We start from the raw sequence: 23,167 nt of genomic DNA, 5'->3' as shown, positions 1-23,167 counted from the left end.
AATGCAGAGGGTCTTTTACTCAGTCATAAAGAATTCTTATCACTTTACAAGGTCCCTGTAACACCTAAAGATTTTGCAATTGTTTTAAATGCCATTCCCTCAGGTGTTGCTATGTTATTCAGGAACATGTCAAGACCTGACCCTCAGAGCCTACCTTCTGTTGACTCATCAGTAGGAAAGATTTGTTTCTCTTTTGGTCCATTCAACAACAGAGCGATACAATCCTTGTTTCAGCAGGATGTTGTATCTATACCTTATGTCATGCCTTATTGGAATGGATTTATTGATATCTGTTGGAAAAAAGTTTGGATGTTGCCACACACATACCTACTTGTTAACAAAATTAAGGAAGTTTCCTTTAAAATTATTCATAAATATTATCCTGCCAACCACTATATGAAGAAGTTTAAGGAAAACATCAACTCAAATTGCTCCTTTTGTAATGTCCACCCAGAAACAGTTGTGCATCTTTTTTGGCATTGTATGCATGTAAGAGAACTGTGGCAAGACATCAGGTTTATAATTGAACACATTTAGGAAGATTTTATACTGTTTGGATTCTTTACATACAATAGAAATAAGCGGAATCATTTTTATGTAATTAATTTCATTATTCTTTTGGCCAAATTTCATATACACAAATGTAAATTTACAAACAGAAAACCACATTTCCGTATCCTACAAAAATAAATTGAACTGTATTTTAAGACTTAAATGCTCTACTAACAAAAAAGCTGTTAGAATTGTAAGTATATGCATGTCCCTTAAGGTCCTTGTGTAATTGTAATGTGATATTGTACCCCCTAGCTCGATTGTCTATTGTTTGTAATATATGTATGCTTGTGTTCCCTCATGTGCTTTATGTATTGATTTGTTAATATAATAAAAAATAAAAAACAGCAAAGCATTCCCCAAAAAACATGGCAGACAATGGATGAATATAAAATGTTAATATCTTCGGCCGTGAATGAGAAATACATTTGGCCTAAACAAATATTTGAACAATTCAATGGATCTTTTGTGCACAAAAGGTGATGATTAGTCTTTTTACAGTATATTTTCCAATCTGGCCATGTATGGAAATGCTCTTTCCAGGCTGGGTGTCAATTAATCTGCAGTACTGAAACTGTAGGAGCAGTCACAACTGTGCTTCTAGTCCGGAACCGCTGGGCCCTTGGTGATTACATTGAAAACGGTTGGACATCTTGGATGCAGTCTCCCGTTATTATACTTCATCGGTTTTTATGCCCTGAAGCAAAAACAATTACATATTTAAGGAGAGCAAATCGAAATACAATCCTTAAGTCAAGCTGTAACTAAGTCGTAAAACAAAGCTTAAAAGGATGTTTGAGTCACTTCCAGACACGGTAGACTTAGCCACCGATTGCCAAAGGCACAAATTCTTAATTTAAAAAGGAGACAAACACCATTGAAATTGATTATTTTATTAGAAAAATGAGCAACGGTACAACCTCCTGGCTCACAAACCCACCACATAACAACCTCCTGGCTCACAAACCCACCACATACCAGACGTATTTTTCCCCTCTTCCACTGCTGTCAACTTTGTCTGATAGCTGTCCTGTGCGAAATGCTGCCTCTGGCAAAACAAAATCTCCAGGGCAATGACTTACATTCTTAACAAAGTGAGATGTTACTAATGTGCATCCTCATCCAATTACACTCATTGGTATAGTCCACATTACCGATGTAAAAACAAATGTATCATACGTCGATGTTTCTATTTGTATGCAAAGTATTCTCTCCCAGTACAGACCCATGATAATGTCAAGAATGAGCCAACTCGGGGCTCCTCTGTACTGAAAGGAATACCAGCATTTAAGGATTCAAATGTCTAAGAACAGAAATAAAATGATACATCCAACCACACCTATGTGGCTTTACTCGTATCACTGTATATATATATATATAAACAGAGTGTGTGTATAGATATATATACACACACTCTTTTCATAGAGCAGATAGACTTGATAAACAGGATGAAGCTAGAGAATATCCAAGCTTCTTCTATTGCATTTCCACTGGAGTCGTCAGTTGACCGGACAGAAGCAGAGCTACATGTACAAATGAAACCCAAATGGCGTCACGGTACAACAAACAAATAATTGCTATAAACAGATGCAAATAAATGTTTTTAAAATGGACAAGATATTGGTTTTGACAATTAAATTAGGGGTGAAAGAACATACATTACACTGTATATTTTACTGCAAAAACACAGTATGTGAGAATGACTTGAAGGCAATAGCCGCCGTTCAGAACATGTATACGCTCCCAAGCCCATCAGTCCATGTTCCCATTGTCTCCATGACAATCGCAAAGGTTTTACTGCTGGCCTTCCTTCTTCTCTCCAGCTCCACCTTCAGACGATGATGATCCAGAGCTGTTGCCGCTGCTGCCTTCCCGCTCGGATGCCATCTAGGAAGAAATGGACAAATATTCAGTTAATAAATACGTAATATTTCAATTTACCCATTGTAAAAAAAAAAGTATGTTGGGCTCTTGATTGACAAGCTAAGCCTCTCACATCGCTGTGGAGGAATTTTGGCCCACTCTTCCATGCAGAAATGTTTTAACTCAGCGATACTTGTGGGTTTTCAAGCATGAACTGCTCGTTTCAAGTCCTGCCACAACATCTCAATTGGGATTAGGTCTGGACATTGACTAGGCCATTCCAAAACTTCAAATGTGTTGCTTTTTAAAACTATTTTCATGTAGACTCGCTCCAACTCTTCCGGGTTGGAGCGAGCGGTCGCATCCGCACTTCGGTCCGCAGGTAGTATAACTTTTCATTACATTTCATTATAGTACAACGGTTTGATTTGTCTAATCTTAGCAATTTCTTCTTAGCTAGCTACATAGCCGTCTTTGTATCAAAGATAATTGCGTAATTATCGTATTTCGTCGTCCTAACGTAGTCTACACTGCTATCTGCCCAGCAGCTAGCCAGCTAGCAAACGTCCACCGTCTACCGAATAGCAGCACTGTAGAAACTATTACACTCAACTGAACGACTTGATTAGTGTAGTGTTAGCTAGCTACATAGTTGTCTTTGCGGTCTTCGTATCCAAGATAATTGTGTAGTTTTAGAGTGATTATCTTAATTTACCGAGGTTAGCTAGCCAGCTATTTGTCGTCCTTAACGTAGGAGACACTGCTAGCTAGCCAACAGCTAGCCAACGTCTACCGACTAGAACTTCCGCACTCAACAACCCGGTCGCATTCCGCTTCGCTCCACAGGTAGTATCACATTTTCATTTCATTTCATTACAGTACAACGGCTTGATTTGTTTGATCGTAGCTAGCTACATAGCCGTCTTTGTATCAAAGATAATTGTGTAGTCTAGAGCGATTTTCTAGGTTAGCTAGCCAGCTATTGTCGTTCTTTTAACGCAACGTAACGTAATCAACACTGCTAGCTAGCCAGCTAGCCCCCGAATAGCAGCACTGTAGAAACTATTACACTCAACGGAACGACTTGATTAGTGTAGTGTCAACAACGCAGCCACTGCCAGCTAGCCTACAAAGTCAACAACGCAGCCACTGCCAGCTAGCCTACTTCAGCAGTACTGTATCATTTTAATCATTTTAGTCAATAAGATTCTTGCTACGTAAGCTTAACTTTCTGAACATTCGAGACGTGTAGTCCACTTGTCATTCCAATCTCCTTTGTATTAGCGTAGCCTCTTCTGTAGCCTGTCAACTATGTGTCTGTCTATCCCGGTTCTCTCCTCTCTGCACAGACCATACAAACGCTCCACACCGCGTGGCCGCGGCCACCCTAATCTGGTGGTCCCAGCGCGCACGACCCACGTGGAGTTCCAGGTCTCCGGTAGCCTCTGGAACTGCCGATCTGCGGCCAACAAGGCAGAGTTCATCTCAGCCTATGCCTCCCTCCAGTCCCTCGACTTCTTGGCACTGACGGAAACATGGATCACCACAGACAACACTGCTACTCCTACTGCTCTCTCTTCGTCCGCCCACCCCGAGAGCTTCTGGTCAGCGGGGTGGTGGCACCGGGATCCTCATTTCTCCCAAGTGGTCATTCTCTCTTTCTCCCCTTACCCATCTGTCTATCGCCTCCTTTGAATTCCATGCTGTCACAGTTACCAGCCCTTTCAAGCTTAACATCCTTATCATTTATCGCCCTCCAGGTTCCCTCGGAGAGTTCATCAATGAGCTTGATGCCTTGATAAGCTCCTTTCCTGAGGACGGCTCACCTCTCACAGTTCTGGGCGACTTTAACCTCCCCACGTCTACCTTTGACTCATTCCTCTCTGCCTCCTTCTTTCCACTCCTCTCCTCTTTTGACCTCACCCTCCCCCCCTACTCACAAGGCAGGCAATACGCTCGACCTCATCTTTACTAGATGCTGTTCTTCCACTAACCTCATTGCAACTCCCCTCCAAGTCTCCGACCACTACCTTGTATCCTTTTCCCTCCCGCTCTCATCCAACACTTCCCACACTGCCCCTACTCGGATGGTATCGCGCCGTCCCAACCTTCGCTCTCTCTCCCCCGCTACTCTCTCCTCTTCCATCCTATCATCTCTTCCCTCTGCTCAAACCTTCTCCAACCTATTTCCTGATTCTGCCTCCTCAACCCTCCTCTCCTCCCTTTCTGCATCCCTTGATTCTCTATGTCCCCTATCCTCCAGGCCGGCTCGGTCCTCCCCTCCCGCTCCGTGGCCCGACGACTCATTGCGAGCTCACAGAACAGGGCTCCGGGCAGCCGAGTGGAAATGGAGGAAAACTCGCCTCCCTGCGGACCTGGCATCCTTTCACTCCCTCCTCTCTACATTTTCCTCTTCTGTCTCTGCTGCTAAAGCCACTTTCTACCACTCTAAATTCCAAGCATCTGCCTCTAACCCTAGGAAGCTCTTTGCCACCTTCTCCTCCCTCCTGAATCCTCCTCCCCCTCCCTCCTCCTCTCTGCAGATGACTTCGTCAACCATTTTGAAAAGAAGGTCGACGACATCCGATCCTCGTTTGCAAACGACACCGCTGGTTCTGCTCACACTGCCCTACCCTGTGCTCTCTCCTCTTTCTCCCCTCTCTCTCCAGATTAAATCTCGCGTCTTGTGACGGCCGGCCGCCCAACAACCTGCCCGCTTGACCCTATTCCCTCCTCTCTTCTCCAGACCATTTCCGGAGACCTTCTCCCTTACCTCACCTCGCTCATCAACTCATCCCTGACCGCTGGCTACGTCCCTTCAGTCTTCAAGAGAGCGAGAGTTGCACCCCTTCTGAAAAAACCTACACTCGATCCCTCCGATGTCAACAACTACAGACCAGTATCCCTTCTTTCTTTTCTCTCCAAAACTCTTGAACGTGCCGTCCTTGGCCAGCTCTCCCGCTATCTCTCTGAATGACCTTCTTGATCCAAATCAGTCAGGTTTCAAGACTAGTCATTCAACTGAGACTGCTCTTCTCTGTATCACGGAGGCACTCCGCACTGCTAAAGCTAACTCTCTCTCCTCTGCTCTCATCCTTCTAGACCTATCGGCTGCCTTCGATACTGTGAACCATCAGATCCTCCTCTCCACCCTCTCCGAGTTGGGCATCTCCGGCGCGGCCCACGCTTGGATTGCGTCCTACCTGACAGGTCGCTCCTACCAGGTGGCGTGGCGAGAATCCGTCTCCTCACCACGTGCTCTCACCACTGGTGTCCCCCAGGGCTCTGTTCTAGGCCCTCTCCTATTCTCGCTATACACCAAGTCACTTGGCTCTGTCATAACCTCACATGGTCTCTCCTATCATTGCTATGCAGACGACACACAATTAATCTTCTCCTTTCCCCTTCTGATGACCAGGTGGCGAATCGCATCTCTGCATGTCTGGCAGACATATCAGTGTGGATGACGGATCACCACCTCAAGCTGAACCTCGGCAAGACGGAGCTGCTCTTCCTCCCGGGAAGGACTGCCCGTTCCATGATCTCGCCATCACGGTTGACAACTCCATTGTGTCCTCCTCCCAGAGCGCTAAGAACCTTGGCGTGATCCTGGACAACACCCTGTCGTTCTCTACTAACATCAAGGCGGTGGCCCGTTCCTGTAGGTTCATGCTCTACAACATCCGCAGAGTACGACCCTGCCTCACACAGGAAGCGGCGCAGGTCCTAATCCAGGCACTCGTCATCTCCCGTCTGGATTACTGCAACTCGCTGTTGGCTGGGCTCCCTGCCTGTGCCATTAAACCCCTACAACTCATCCAGAACGCCGCAGCCCGTCTGGTGTTCAACCTTCCCAAGTTCTCTCACGTCACCCCGCTCCTCCGCTCTCTCCACTGGCTTCCAGTTGAAGCTCGCATCCGCTACAAGACCATGGTGCTTGCCTACGGAGCTGTGAGGGGAACGGCACCTCAGTACCTCCAGGCTCTGATCAGGCCCTACACCCAAACAAGGGCACTGCGTTCATCCACCTCTGGCCTGCTCGCCTCCCTACCACTGAGGAAGTACAGTTCCCGCTCAGCCCAGTCAAAACTGTTCGCTGCTCTGGCCCCCCAATGGTGGAACAAACTCCCTCACGACGCCAGGACAGCGGAGTCAATCACCACCTTCCGGAGACACCTGAAACCCCACCTCTTTAAGGAATACCTAGGATAGGATAAAGTAACCCTTCTCACCCCCTTAAAAGATTTAGATGCACTATTGTAGTGGCTGTTCCACTGGATGTCATAAGGTGAATGCACCAATTTGTAAGTCGCTCTGGATAAGAGCGTCTGCTAAATGACTTAAATGTAAATGTCTAAGCAAACAATCCAGGCTTATTCCAACTCTGTTAAAACTGAAAGTTAAGGAAAAAAGATTTGACAATATTGGGGTGTTGAGACAATTACCTTCTTGTAAGCAATTTCAAAGAGTTTGAGTGATGCCTGCTGGAGGGTGGTGGCAGCCTGTTTGATATTCTCGCCAGTCTCTTCGTCCTTCCGTGACAGCAAGTCTCTCACTTTGGAAATCTCTTCCTTCAGTTTGTTGCACTGAAAGATGGGGGAAGAAAGTCAAATACTGGGACTATGGAATTTCCTGATATTTGGGATGTTTCAGATGCATATCTGTTCTTGTCAATTTTGTTGTTCAGTGTCTGGGTTTTTTGAAAAGCCCTTTAAAACCAATGTATTAATATAATAAAATGTCCGACATGCCTCATCAGCAGGGAGCTGATCCTTGAACTCTTCCATCTTGGACTCAGTGTCATGGACGATGCCCTCGGCCTGGTTAACAGCCTCAACACGGTCCTGGGCAAAAACAAATGGATTCAAGGACAACTGTCAGCATTCACAGTCACACGGTTATCAAAACACACAACTCCAGCTGGGAGTAGCCTGCAGTTGATGTAACTGATAAAAGTTTAATGGATGCTTGATAAGAAAATTGTCAACCCTACCTTTCGCCTCCTGTCCTCCTCGGCATACTTCTCTGCATTCTTAACCATGTTCTCAATGTCATCCTTGCTGAGGCCACCGGAGGACTGGATAACAACTGGAGAAGTGAGGGAAATGGCAGTGTTAGACAAAGTAAATTCATACTATTGAAGACCTACTATAAGTTAACATGTATTTCAAGGGCAGGTTGTTAGATGATCTTACTCTGCTGTTCACGGCCTGTGCCTTTGTCTTTGGCAGACACGTGCACGATTCCGTTGGCGTCAATGTCGAAGCAGACCTCGATCTGAGGTACTCCACGTGGGGCAGGTGGTATTCCAACCTGCATGAGAGAAACACCAGTAAGACATTAGTATTCTTCAGAGAATTAAGATACTAGACTTAAAAGTGTAAGTATGAATCGGCTAGGACACTTACCAGAGTGAACTGTCCCAGGATCTTGTTATCTGCTGCCATCTCTCTTTCTCCCTGGCATACTTTGATCTCCACCTGGGTCTGGCCATCAGCTGCTGTAGAGAACACCTAAGCACAAGGAACATTAATCAGTACCACTGATGAAGTACATACAATTAATATAGGTTTCACCAGACTGCTTCAGACAGAACAAAATCTGATATTTGTCCCTCACCTGGCCCTTCTTGGTGGGAATGGTTGTGTTCCTGTTGATAAGTTTGGTGAACACCCCTCCAAGGGTCTCAATACCAAGAGACAGGGGCGTGACGTCCAGAAGGAGCACATCAGTAACATCTCCTGCCAGCACACCTCCCTGGATGGCAGCTCCAATGGCCACAGCCTCGTCTGGGTTGACTGACTTGCTGGGGGCACGGCCAAACAGGTCCTGGACTGTCTGCTGGACCTGGGAGAGAAGACAACAGGATGGGTGGTCAGACGGGGGCAGAGCATGATGAAGAGGTGGGATAGAACCAGGGAGAGATCTGCTCACCTTGGGCATACGAGACATACCACCGACCAGAAGCACCTCGCCTATGTCCCCCTTGGAGACCTCTGCATCCTGCATGGCCTTCTGGCAGGGGGCCACTGTCCTGCGGATCAGGTCAGACACGATGCCCTCAAACTGGGAGCGGGTCATCTTCATGTTCAAGTGCTTGGGGCCAGAGGCATCCATGGTCAGGTAGGGCAGGTTGATGTCGGTCTGTGGGAGAACCAAGGATCTATGAGTGTTTTTTCCATCTTCACTGAAAAGGGGGTAACCTACAGTGAGCTCCAGAACTATTGGGACAGTGAATAAAAAAATGGTTGTTTTGGCTCTACTCCAGAACCTTAGATTTGAAATGATACAATGACTGAGGTTAACGTGCAGACCGTCAGCTTTAATTTGAGGGTATTTTCATCCATTTCCGGTAAACAGTTTAGCAATTACCACACTTTTCGTACATAGTCTCTTAACCCCCCCATTTTAGGAGCCCAAAAGTATTGGGACAAATTCACTTGTGTATTAAAGTTGTAAATCATTAAGGGTTTGGTCACATTCATAGCACGCAATGACTACAAATTTGTTGGATGCATTTACAGCTTGTTTTGGTTGTTTCTGTAGTCAAATTGTCCCTACCCCGACCGACAGTCCCCTCAGCAACGATCATCCCCTGTCCAATCCCACTCCAGAGGCAGGACTCCAGCACCTTTAAATACCCACACCTGTCACTAACCAGTGTGGCAGCCTTACCGTTTCAGTTTGCAAGTGTTTTGTTACAAGACATCTTTCCTCTTGTAACCCTGTGTATTTTTTGGGATGAGTTTAAGTAAGATTGTTCTTAATTCATACACTCATTTGATTGAGGACATTTGTTTGATTTTGCCAGTTGCTTTATGCATTTCCTTTACTCATGTTTAAACATCACTTAAGTTACTCCACTAATATTATTTTATTGTTGAGATTCATGTACATTCGTTTCCTTTGCATCCTTGTTAACCAGCCCATCCTTACAGCCTCAACAATTCAACTGAAATAAACTGGGCAACAGCCCTTTGAACTCCACATCCCCATTAGTGTTTTAAAATGTACACAACCACAATAGCCCCAACTCAAACCAACAGTTACAGCAAGGTAGTCCTTTTATCACAACTCTGATCAGTTTTCACATTTCAGATTGTGCCCAATAGAAATGTTAAATAAATGCCATGTTTCTAAACACTTCTATACTGAACAAAAATATTTAAAAAATGCAACTTTCAAAGACTTCACCGAGTTAGTTCATAAGGAAATCAGTCAACTGAAAAATTAATGTGGCCCTAATCAATGGATTTCACATGACAGGGAATAAAGATATGCAGCTGTTGATCACATACCTTTAAACAAAAAAAGGTAGGGGCGGCATGGATCAGAAAACCAGTCAGTATCTGGTGTGACCACCATTTGCCTCATGCAGCGCAACATCTCCTTCGCATAGACTTGATCAGGATGTCGATAGTGGCGGGAACTGGAACACGCTGTCGTACACGTCAATCCAGAGCATCTCAAACATACTCAACGGGTGACATGTCTGGGTAAGCAGGCCATTGAAGAACTGGGACATTCAGCTTCCAGAAAATGCAAGTGTTCGTTTTCCGTAGCTTAAGCCTGCCCATACCATAACCCCACCATGAGACAGTGTTCACAACATTGACATCAGCAAACCGCTCGCCCACACAACGCCATCTGCCTGGTACAGTTGAAACTGGGATTCATCCGTGAAGAGCCTACTTCTCCGGCGTGCCATTGAAAGTGAGCATTTGCACACTGAAGTGAGTTACGGCGCTGAATTGCAGTCAAGTTAAGACCCTGGTGAGGATGACAAGCATACAGAGAAGCTTCCCTGAGACTGTTTGAGCAGAAATATTTTGATTGTGCAAACCCAGTTTCCTCAGCTGTCCGGGTGGTTGGTCTCAGACGATCCCACAGGTGAAGAAGCCAGATGTGGAGGTTATGGGCTGGTGTGGTTACATGTGGTCTGCAGTTTAGCAATTACCACACTTTTCAGCCAAATTCTCTAAAACGACGTTGGAGGTGGCTTTTGGTCGAGACACAAGACAGTCTGCACTTTTAACATCACAGCAATTGTATAATTTCAAATCCAAAGTGCTGGAGTAGAAAACCGAAACAACAAATGTGTCACTGTCTCAATACTTGGAGCTCAATGTATATCAGTCTTACATACTTTACAATCTCCATATAGACAACATCTTAATTTGGTGTTAAGGTTTACTCGAGCTCCGTAGGGCTGGGCGATGTGGCCTAAAAATCAGATTTTTTGTTGGCAATTTTATGGTCGATTCACAACTTTTTTTTATAAAGTTATCTAAATAAGCTGTTGTACAATCAAAGGTAAAATATTCTGCATTTCAAACAGTCAGCAATAATCTCATGAATTGAGGGCTTGTGAAATTATACCTAGGCTAAATATAAGCCTTCCATAGGGGTTGATATCTATACAAGCATTATACTCAGATTTGTACCTCTACATATTGTACAATACACAAACAATAGCCTAAACTAATTAGCTGGGTGGCTATAGAGATTAGCCTTGAATCACTACGAGTAGTGCTGTGCAGACCAATTTATTGAGTGTTTATGGACAGCTCCCTGGTGCAAGAAGTATGAATGTTGACTTCTGCAGAGGCCGCATCACAGTAAATGCTGTATGGCCACTGCAGAGCCTTTAAAATGGGAACGTGCAGCCACAGCAGAAAGAGCATAAAACATGACTTGATTCTTACGATACAGACATTTGGAATATCGCGCAAAACCACATTTGAATATCGCCACGCCCTAGAGCTCTGCATTGCATGTTTGTTAGCCCTTTGAGTAGGGCTGCCCCAGTGTGCGGGTACAGCAGCTCTTGCTACAGCTCATCATCCACTAAAACAGTTGCTCTAATGTGGCCTGGGCCAGAAGACTTCCTCACTCAGCATTGTAGCTAGCTCAGGCATAGGGCTGGCCTGTACAGCCGACTACTGCTGTGGGATTACAGATTTTCAAATAAAGACAGAGTCCAGGGACTGTATAAATGACAAACAAGTTACTTCTGTTGACAATAGTCTTGTTTAGACTAATCATTAGCCTACCAAATAGGTAATGAGAGAAATGTCTGCTGTGGGATGATGAAACTCACCTGCAGGGATGATGACAGTTCACATTTGGCTTTCTCAGCTGCCTCCCTCACTCGCTGCAGAGCCATGCTGTCTTTGGTCAGATCAACTCCAGACTGAAAAGAAAAATCAAAGGTTTGATCAAAATGGTTGGCTCACGTGAATATGGCAGATGCGCTTGGTCATAGAACGGTGTGTATCCAGGATATTTTCCCCCTTCTCACCTCTCGCTTGAACTCCTTCACAATGTGGGTTAGTAGGTGCTGGTCAAAGTCCTCTCCACCCAAAAAAGTGTCTCCGTTGGTGGACTTCACCTCAAACACGCCCTTCTGGATCTCCAGGACAGAGATGTCAAAGGTGCCACCTCCCAGGTCATAGACTGCAATGCTACAAATCAGGGACAGGTATGAAATATGAGCCAAAACACCTTTAGGGATGGACCAAAAAAAAGTTAGGGTCATGGTCTCATAAGTTAACAGCAGTTTGTAGGGTTGTTGTAGTTACATTCTATCCTGAGTCTTGTCCAAACCATAGGCCAGAGCAGCAGCAGTGGGCTCATTGATGACTCGCAGCACATTCAGCCCAGCAATCTGACCAGCATCCTTTGTGGCCTGTAAACAAAATTAGCTACTCATTATACACATCAAATAAAATGTTATTCGTCACATGCGCCAAATACAACAGGTGAACTTAGTTAAATGCTTACAAGCTCTTAACCAACAAAGCAGTTAAGTGTTAAGTATTTACTAAAATAAATATAAAAACAAATAATTTAAAAAAGCAACAATAAAATAGCGAGCCTATATACAGGGGGTACCAGCACAGAGTCAATGTGCAGGGGCACAGGTTAGTCGAGGTAATATTATTATTTTTTATTTTATTATTATTATTATTATTTTCTTCACCTTTATTTAACCAGGTAGGCTAGTTGAGAACAAGTTCTCATTTGCAACTGCGACCTGGCCAAGATAAAGCATAGCAGTGTGAACAGACAACACAGAGTTACAATATGTACAGTACCAGTCAAAAGTTGACACGCCTACTCACGCAAGAGTTTATTTATTTATACTATTTTCTACATCGTAGAGTAATAGTGAAGACATCAAAACTATTTTTTTTATTTATCCTTTAACTAGGCAAGTCAGTTAAGAATAAATTCTTATTTACAATGACGGCCTAGGAACAGTGGTTTAACTGCCTTGTTCAGGGGCAGAGCGACAGACTCGGGATTCGATCGAGCAACCTTTCGGTTTACTGGCCCAACACCCTAACCACTAGGCTACCCGTCGCCCCAAGGTAGCCATGTGAGATAACACATGGAATCATGTAGTAATCAAAAGCATGTTAAAAATATATTTTAGATTCTTCAAAGTAGCCACCCTTTGCCTTGATGACAGCTTTTACACACTCTTGGCACTCTCTTAACCAGCTTCATTAGGAATGCTTTCCCAATAATCCTGATGAAGTTCCCACATATGCTGAGCAGTTGATGGCTGCTTTTCATTCACTCTGCTGTTCAACTCATCCCAAACCATCTCAATTGTTGAAAAACAAATGATAGTGGAACTAAGTGCAAACCAGATAGGATTGAGTAATAAGTAGCAACGCTGGTTAAGTGTGCCTTTTGAAGTGTAAATAAATCACTGACAGTCACCAGCAAAGCACCTCCACACTTCGTGGTGGGAACCACACATGTAGAGATCATCCGTTCACCTACTCTGCGTCTCACAAAGACATGGCGGTTGGAACCAAAAATCTCAAATTTGGACTCATCAGACCAAAGGACAGATTTCCTCCGGTCTAATATCCATTGCTTGTGTTTCTTGGCCGAAGCAAGTCTTCTTACAGGAGTCCTTCTGTAGTGATTTCTTTGCAGCAATTTGACCATAAAGACCCGATTCACGCAGTTCTCTGAACAGTTAATGTTGAGTTGTAAAAAAACAAAAACATTTTTTTTTATGTCAAGTTGTGTTACTTGAACTCTGAATTTCTGAGGCTGGTAACTAATGAACTTATCCTCTGCAGTAGAAGTAACTCTGGGTCTTCCAATCCCGTGGCGGTCCTCATGAGTTTCATCATAGCGCTTGATGGTTTTTGCGACTGCACTTGAAGAAACTTTCGATGTTTAACTTTTACGAATTGACTGACCTTCGTGTCTTAAAGTAATGGACTGTCGTTTCGCTTTGCTTATTTGAGCTGTTCTTGCCCTAATATGGACTTGGTATTTTACCAAATAGGGCCATCTTCTGTATACCACACCTACCTTGTCACAACACAACTGATTGGCTCAAACACATTAAGGTAAGTAATTCCACAAATTAACTTAAGGCACACCGGTTAATTGAAATGCATTTCAGGTGACTACCTCATGAAGCTGGTTGAAAGAATGCCAAGTGTGCAAAGCTGTCAAGGCAAAGGGTGGCTACTTTGAAGATTCTCAAATATATTTTGATTTGTTTAACACTTTTTTTGGTTACTACATGATTCCATATGTGTTATTTCATAGTTGATGTTTCCAGTATTATTCTACAATGTAGAAAATAGTACAAATAAAGAAAACCCCTTTTGACTGGTACTGTACATTTTAGGTAGAGGTAAAGTGATTATGCATAGATAGGGGCGGCAGGGTAGAGCGTTGGACTAGGAACCGGAAGGTTGCAAGTTCAAATCCCGAGCTGACAAGGTACAAATCTGTCGTTCTGCCCCTGAACAGGCAGTTAACCCACTGTTCCTAGGCAGTCATTGAAAGTAAGAATTTGTTCTTAACTGACTTGCCTAGGTAAATAAAGGTAAAATAAAAAAATAAAATAAAAATAGATCGAGGTCGACCGATTATGATTTTTCAACGCCGATAATTGGAGGACCAAAAAAAGCAGATACCGATTAATATGACAATTTTTTATTTTATAATGACAATTACAACAATACTGAATGAACACTTATTTTAACTTAATACATCAATAAAATCAATTTAGCCTCAAATAAATAATGAAACATGTTCAATTTGGTTTAAATAATGCAAAAACAAAGTGTTGGAGAAGTAAAAGTGCAATATGTGCTATGTAAGAAAGCTAACGTTTCTGTTCCTTGCTCAGAACATATGAAAGCTGGTGGTTCCTTTTAACATGAGTCTTCAATATTCCCAGGTAAGAAATTTTAGGTTGTAGTTATTATAGGAATTATAGGACTAATTCCCTCTATACCATTTGTATTTCATGAACCTTTGACTATTGGACGTTCTTATATGCACTTTAGTATTGCCAGTGTAACAGTATAGCTTCCGTCCCTCTAGTTAGTGCGCGCTAACTAGCTAGCCATTTCACTTAGGTTACACCAGCCTCATCTCGGGAGTTGATAGGCTTGAAGTCATAAACAGCGCAATGCTTGACGCACAACGAAGAGCTGCTGGCAAAACGCACGAAAGTGCTGTTTGGTTGAATGTTTACGCGCCCGCTTCTGCCTACCACCGCTCAGTCAGATACTTGTATGCTCAGTCAGATTATATACAACGCAGGACACGCTAGATAAGATCTTGTAATAGCATCAACCATGTGTAGTTAACTAGTGATTATAATTGTTTTTTATAAGATAAGTTTAATGCTAGCTAGGAACTTAACTTGGCTTACTGCATTCACGTAACAGGCAGTCTCCTTGTGGAGTGCAACGAGAGAGGCAGGTCGTTATTGCGTTGGACTAGTTAACTGTAAGGTTGCAAGATTAGATCCCCCGAGCTGACATGGTGAAAATCTGTCGTTTATTTTTTATTTATTTTACCTTTATTTAACTAGGTAAGTCAGTTAAGAACAACTTTTTATTTTCAATGACGGCCTAGGAACAGTGGGTTAAGTGCCTGTTCCGGGGGAGAACGGTTAGCCTAGTGATTAGAGCGTTGGACTAGTAACCGGAAAGTTGCAAGTTCAAATCCCTGAGCTGCCTAAAAATAAGAATGTGTTCTTAACTGACTTGCCTAGTTAAATAAAGCTATAAAAATGTAAAAAATTAGGCATATCGGCACCCAAAAATACAGATTTCTGATTATGAAAACTTGAAAATCGGCCCTAATTAAATTGGTCGACCTCTAATAGATAATAAACAGAGCAGCAGCGTATGCAGATAGTCCTGGTAGGCATTTGATTAGCTGTTCAAGCGTCTTATGGCTTGGGGGTAGAAGCTGATAAGAAGCCTTTAGGACCTCGACTTGGCAGTCCGGTACCACTTGCCGTGCAGTAGCAGAGAGAACAATCTATGAATAGGGTGGCTGGAGTTTGACAATTCTTCAGAGGGCATAGCAGGATGTCTTATAAGTGTCCGGGATAGAGTCCCGCTCCTTGAAAGCGGCAGCTCTAGCCTTTAGCTCAGTGCGGAGGTTGCCTGTAATCCATGGCTTCTGGTTGGGGTATGTACTGTGTGGACGAAGTCATCAATGCACTTATTGATGAATCCAGTGACTGATGTGGGGTACTTCTCAATTCCATCGGAAGAATACCAGAATATATTCCAGTCTGCAAGCAAAACAGTCCTGTAGCGTAGCATCTGCTTCATCTGACCACTTTCATATTGAGCGAATAACTGCTTTAGTTTTTGCATGTAAGCAGGAACCTGGAGGATTGAATTATGGTCCGATTTGCCAAATGGAGGGCGAGCTTTGTACGCGTCTCTGTGTGTGGAGTAAAGATGGTCTAGTTGTTGTCCCCCTGGTTGCACATTTAACACACTGATAGAAATTAGGTAAAACAGATTTAAGTTTGCCTGCATTAAAGTATCTGGCCATTAGGAACGCCGCCTCTGGATGAGCATTTTCTTGTTTGCTTATGGCCTTTTGCAGCTCGTTGAGTGAAATCTTATTGCCAGCATTGGTTTGTGGTGGTAAATAGACAGCTATGAAAAATAGATAAACTCCTGGTAAATAGTGTGGTCTACAGCTTATCATGAGATACTCTGCCTCAGGCGAGCAAAACCTAGAGACTTCCTTAATATTAGATTTCAGCTGTTATTTACAAACAGACAGACCGCCATCCCGTCTTACCGGAGGCAGCTGTTCCATCTTGCCGATGCACGGAAAACCCAGCCAGCTGTATGTTATCCATTTCCTGGTTCAACCACGACTCGGTGAAACATAAAATACAGTTAATGCCCCGTTGCTAGGTTAGTCTTGATCGGAGCTCATCCAGTTCTCCACTGATTGCACGTTGGCTAATAGGACTGATAGTAGAGGCGGATTACCCACTTGCCGTCGGATCCGTACAAGGCACCCTGACCTACACTACCGTTCAAAAGATTGAGGTTACTTAGAAATGTTCTTGTTGTTGAAAGAACACATTTTTTGTCCATTATTATATATATATATATACATACACACATACATATATACACATACATATATACACACACATAGGCCCATTATCAGCAACCATCACTCCTGTGTTCCAATGGCATGTTGTGTTCGGCTTATCATTTAAAAAAGGCAAATTGATCATTAGAAAAATATTTTGTAATTATATTTGCTGAAAACTGTTGTACTGATTATAGAAGCAATAAAACCGGCCTTCTTTAGACTAGTTGAGTATCAGGAGCGTCAGAATTTCTGGGCTCGATTACAGGCTCAAAATGGCCAGAAACAAACAAACAAAAAACTTTCTGAAACTCTTCAGTCTATTCTTGTTTTGAGAAATTATGGCTATTCCGTGTGAGAAATTGCCAAGAAACTGAAGATCTCGTACAACGCTGTGTACTACTCCCTTCACAGAACAGCGCAAACTGGCTCTAACCAGAATAGAAAGAGGAGTGGGAGGCCCCGGTGCACAACTGAGCAAGAGGACAAGTACATTAGTGTGTTTAGTTTGAGAAACAGACACCTCAAGTCCTCAACTGGCAGCTTCATTAAATACTACCCACAAAACACCAGTCTCAACTTCAAAAGTGAAGAGGCAACTCCGGGATGCTGGCCTTCTAGGCAGAGTTGCAAAAAAAAAAGTCACTGCCTAGAAGTAGCATCTTCACTGTTTAACTTTGAGACGAGTGTTTTGCGGGTACTATTAGCCTTCTAAAATAAACTTGGATTAGCTAACACAGCATGCCATTGAAACACAGGAGTGATGGTTGCTGATAATGGGCCTCTGTAGATATTCCATTAATTTTTTATTTTTTTTAACTGTTTCCAGCTACAATAGTCATTTAAACAACTATGTCTACACTGTATTTATGATCTATTTCATGTTATTTTAATGAACAAAAATGTTCTATTCTTTCAAAAACAAAAGACATTTCTACGTGACCCCAAACTTTTGAACGGTAGTGTACGTCCGATATTTCTCTCTTTTCCATGCGAATGACGGGGATTTGGATCTTGTCCGGTGTCTGAAGTAAATCCTTTGCGTCCGACTTGTTAAATAATCTTTGTCCAGTACGAGGTGAGTAATCGATGTTCTGATATCCAGAAGCTCTTTTTGGTCACAAGAGACAGTGGCAGAAACATTATGTACAAAATAAGTTACAAATAATGCAAAAAAATAAAATAAAACACAATAGGTTAGGAGCCCGTAAAACGGCAGCCATTACATGTACTGATCAGTTAAAGAGGCTAGCTAGATCACCATTCTGTGAGTCAATGGCAAAGGAATAGCTTTTGGCCACCCGTGTGTTCCAGTCAAATGATTTAGCAGACAAAGGCTCTTACCTGTCTCTGGGAGTCATTGAAGTAGGCTGGCACGGTGACAACGGCATTCTTCACACTGTGACCCATGTAGTTCTCTAAAACCAAGACAATTTTACAATGAGCAAGGTTTTTTAGAACCCAGGCAGGCGTAGTTGGGAACAGAATTGACATGCTAGTTTCCCCCCGGGGGCAATAAAGATTGATTGGTAGTTTACCTGCCGTCTCCTTCATCTTCATCAACACGAAGGCACCGACTTGGCTGGGGGAGTATAGCTTTTCGTGGGCCTCCACCCAGGCATCACCGTTGGAAGCACGAACAATTTTGTAGGGCACGTTCTTCCTGTAAAGCCACAACAATAACCATGTCATACATTCATCTCAAACTACAAAATGTTTTCCAACTAATGATGCGTTACAATGGTTAGTACGGTCTGAGGCCTAATTTAACAAAACACACTCACAGGTCCTTCTGAACCTCTGCGTCATCGTAACGGCGACCGATGAGACGCTTGGTGGCATAGAGGGTGTTGTTAGGGTTGGTGACTGCCTGTCTTTTAGCTGGCATGCCCACCAGTCTCTCCCCATCAGCTGTGAAGGCCACCACTGAAGGAGTTGTCCTTGCTCCCTCTGCATTCTCCAGTACCTGTCACACAACAAACTAATCAGTAACAATCTAGAAAAAGAACTATAAGAGGAGAATTTCAAAGGGATCTACGGTCTTTTCATTACACAGGTCACAAACATAAAATGACTGGTAAAACTTCAACCGACCTTTGCTTGTTTGCCCTCCATGACTGCCACACAGGAGTTTGTAGTTCCCAGGTCAATTCCAATCACGGATCCTTTGATCGCCTCCGATCTGTAAAACAATGTCAAACAGTAAGTACAAATGCTAAGAGCTGCTCATGGATGTTAAAGGAATAAATGTTGTATAGTAACGTTAAATAACTAACAATACTTACGCATAGTCACGTCTGGACATCGCTCTGAAAGCATCTTGTTGGAATCCATTCCAGCAAGCCTGGCAAAAAAAAATAACATTGATTAGCTACCATGACTACTTAGTGAAATCTGTTTAACTTCTTCAACCAATATGAGAAGAAACTCAAACAATCTAGTTTCAATTCACACAGGGCATAGACATGACGCACAGTAATCCACATTTGGTATAAAGAAACGCAAAGTTGTCCATGAGTGAAATAGTTACATAGATAAGCGTGTGTAACATTATGTTTGGTTATGATATTTGAACATTATGCCATAGGACTGCGGTGTCCTAGGGTGGGTGGACAGGAACACCACAATGAAGGTCACAGATGTTCTCTTCACATAAAACAATGAATGACACCCCCATTCACATCAAGACCGGTAAACTTCAGCAGCTTGCTAATGCTAACATTATCTTGCGCAATAAAACGAACCGTGTCTATAACCAGCTAAAGGTCTTGACACCCCGCTTAAGTCAGTTTAAACCAACTCACTGGTTGATTTACCTAAAACACATGGAAATAACACGAGGTGGTTATACAAACATTCATGTTAGGTAACGTTAGCTAGATGGCATTAGCTTGCCTGAGAGGACTAGCCTCTGCTGCAGTCTTCAAATTCAATCAGACTATACGAGGGAAGCTAGCCAACTAACGTTAGTTACCTAACTTATCCCCACTGTGATCGTCAATGAACATGACTTAGTATGTTTAGTTCAGACGAAGGACACATGAATGAAAACATTCTGGCTAACCTAAAAGTGAACTTGTTAGCTAACATTAGTTAGTTACTACTAGTTGCGTCATAGCTAACGTTAGCTGGCTAGTTCGTCTACCTGACCAGGCTCAAGCCCAGGCTGGGAACATAGTTAGCAAATAATTATTTAACAGTTACTTACCTACCATGACTTGACAATTGTTAACTAGCTAGTTATTCGGTTTATCCACTACCAGACGCTAGTTAACTTACGTTAGTAGCTAGCTAGTGTGGTAGCCAACTGCGACATTTATGTAACGTTTTTAGTTAGCAAGCGAGCTAACGCTTAGCCATCAGTTCTCCATCATTTCTTGTTACACCTCTTGGAAACATTTAATAAACCTAACATATTGGATATATTTGGGGGACAATTTTAACTGACTTACCTTCTTTATCAAGGAGGACACGCTTCTTGAGCAGTTCGGAGAGGGGAGAGACCTTGAAGCTGTTCTTGCAACACTTAACATTTTTGACAATTCTGGTAGCAAGCTAGTTGGCTTTAAAATGGAGGCCGCAATGATCAAATCCAAACTGTTGAGCTTTTGTCGATTTTAGCGAGGACCCAGGTATAGATATCTTATTTCGTTGGAGAGATGTAATTTCCACGACAAATCTAGGAATATATTTAGCCTGTCAGAACCGGTATTGCAGCACGGCTACTCTCCAACAATGCAGTTGAACTTCCGATTTTCTCGAATTAACTGACACATGAGTTGCTCCATGCATTGAGAAACGGACCCATTTTAGAAACTTAAAGATTGCCTGGGTAAAATTACATCCTTCAAAAATAAATTACAACGTTATCCAAGTATTATATTACATATTTATTGACTATATACTTGCAAACAACATGTAGTTTATGTTTAGGGTGCAGTATAATTATTTAACACAATAAATTATGCTAAAACAAAATCATGCCCAGACCGGGGCATCACACACCACTGGGCTTTTGAAGGTCATTTTGAAAAAGCGGTGAAAATTCTCACGTGAGTTTCATCAGCGATGCCGGCACTGTACTGTTTTTGATGACAGTGTCTGGCCTGATGAAACATCTAGCTAAATGTGGACAAATTAGCTACATATTTAATTTATTTTGTATATTTTTTTAAAATACATTAAATTACCAAATAAAGGGATCAGTCGACCATTTTGCTCATCGGCATATTGCTACTCAGTTTGATTCTATTGGACTTTGCCTCTCACTCATGTCATCTGTATGTCATTGCAGCTCATCAATTTGGCAGCTTGCTGCATTTAATTAATAGTTTTCCACCTATCTAATGTAGTGGCAACACGGTTTTGGGTCCGGTACTGTTCAGTTTATATATTGTAACGACCCTGGTTTTATAAGCACGGATATCGACTGCCACTTGAGCTTGCTTTTTTTTGTGCCACAGTTGATAGTGGGCTGGAAAGTTGAGGGTTCGAGACCTGCTCCCTGCCAGTTTCATTACATTATGTTACACATTGGCAGCATTATCAGAAAGCACAGCATTGATTATGACTGTTATGCAGCTGATACACAACTTTTCATTTCCGTGTCACCAAAGGATTTTAGCTCCATGGATAAATTATTAGACTGTATTAGTGATTGAATTACTTTGATGGATCATAACTTCCAGCAGCTAAATCAAGACAAGACTGAGGTACTTATTGTCTGGCCACATATTTTAATTCACAAGCAATAAAGATAAAACACCTGGTAAAAAAAACCTAGGTGTTATTTTAGACTGAAGTCAATTTTGAATCACACATTAGGAATGTGACCAAATTAGCTTTTTACCACCTGAGGAACATTGCCATTGTGCGACCATTTCTCTCTGAGGCTGATACAGAGGGACTCATCCATGCTTTTATTACAAGCAGGCTTGATTACTGTAATGCTCCCCTGTCTGGTTTACCCAAGAAAGCCATTGGTCAACAGCAAAACATACAGAATGCTGCAGCATGGGTACTGACCAAGGTCTCCGCACTGGCTGCCTGTGAGTTAAAATACATTTTAAGATTCTTCTATTGGTTTTTAAATCAATCCACGATTGTGCACCCCAATACATGTCAGACATGCTTTTAAGTTATGTACCCAGTAGGTCCCTCAGGTCCTCTGGCACTGGCATTTTAACTATCCCAAAGCCTAGGACCAAGAGGCATGGAGAGGCAGCCTTTAGTTACCATGCCTTCAGCCTCTGGAATAGCCTGCCATAGAACCCGAGGGAGGCTGAAACTGTGATTAAAAACACACCTTTTTAGCTTTGTTTTTCCTTAGGGTGCTTTTTAGTCGTTCAGTTTTGTTATTCTTTAGTTTATCCTCTTGTGTTTGTGTAGTAAATATTTCAGTTTCTTTTTTCCTTGTTTTTATTCATTTTTTCCTGTAATGCACATTGTATTGCATTCCATGTCTGTCTATAAATAAAGCTTGATTTGAACACATAAAACCCATCATATGCCAGAGATATAAAACCCTAAACAAGAAAGCATTATTGGACATCTTCAGTAATTCCACTACTATGCCAAAAGATGGAGCCCAATTTATGCTGTGCGATCTTTCTGCAGCAGTCTATTTATGGCCCCACTCACCAACAACATGTAACATTGGCCTCTCCACAGGAAACAGTAACAGCAAAGCGAATGGATATAGGGTGACAGTGAACTTCCATGTCAAATAGGCTACAACTGATTTATTTTTTATTTTTTACATGTCCATTCACTACATCCTAATCAATGGAAATACTGGAACTTGACTCTCCATCCTGGTCCAGATGGGTGCTGAAATACATTGGGTCTATCACAAGTTAGGATATGACACAGATGCAGACATGGGAGGCAGATAGTACAGTTCTCAGAGTATTTATTAATAACACAGGGAAGGCAAAGGTTCGTGATCAGGTCAGAGTCAGGCAGGTACAGGACAGCAGGCAGAATGGTCAGAACCAGGAAAAACTAGGAAACAGAACTAGCGCAACAGGAAGGCGGGAAAGACCACTGGTAAGACCTGACCAGACGAACTGGCAACAGACAAACATAGAACACAGGTATAAATACACAGGGGATAATGGGAAGATGGGTGACACCTGGAGGGGGTGGAGACAAGCACAAAGACAGGTAAAACAGATCAGGATGTGACAGGGTCCTTAGGGCAGAGAAAACACATCTACTGTATTACCTTACTTATACCTTTTAAAGATTTCATCATTTTAAGATTCAAGCATTTATATAATGAGGACAAAAACGCTGCACCTTTCTCTATAGCTATAGAGAAAGGTGCGTGATTTTACCCACG

The 23,167-nt window shown here is 42.7% G+C and overlaps 1 protein-coding gene across 1 annotated transcript; it reads right to left on the bottom strand.

Annotated features, from left to right (window-relative positions):
- Positions 1–1,429: 1,429 nt before the first annotated feature.
- LOC115130488 (stress-70 protein, mitochondrial) lies at positions 1,430–20,602 on the bottom strand. The gene is made up of 17 exons (XM_029661676.2): positions 20,277–20,602; positions 19,110–19,168; positions 18,919–19,006; positions 18,609–18,790; positions 18,363–18,487; positions 18,169–18,242; positions 11,997–12,103; positions 11,717–11,879; positions 11,516–11,608; positions 8,350–8,559; positions 8,035–8,262; positions 7,824–7,928; positions 7,611–7,728; positions 7,409–7,503; positions 7,167–7,259; positions 6,861–7,001; positions 1,430–2,439 (listed from the first exon to the last, which is right to left on the bottom strand). Exons 1-17 carry the CDS (start codon positions 20,355–20,357, stop codon positions 2,347–2,349), a joined length of 2,055 nt encoding a protein of 684 aa, XP_029517536.1. The 5' UTR covers positions 20,358–20,602; the 3' UTR covers positions 1,430–2,346.
- Between the last annotated feature and the right edge of the window lie 2,565 nt (positions 20,603–23,167).

This window comes from Oncorhynchus nerka, linkage group LG6 (genome assembly GCF_034236695.1).
Source record: "Oncorhynchus nerka isolate Pitt River linkage group LG6, Oner_Uvic_2.0, whole genome shotgun sequence".
NCBI lineage: Eukaryota > Metazoa > Chordata > Actinopteri > Salmoniformes > Salmonidae > Oncorhynchus > Oncorhynchus nerka.
The sequence above is the reverse complement of the archived record's forward strand: the minus strand, read 5'-3'. Positions and strand labels throughout refer to the sequence as shown.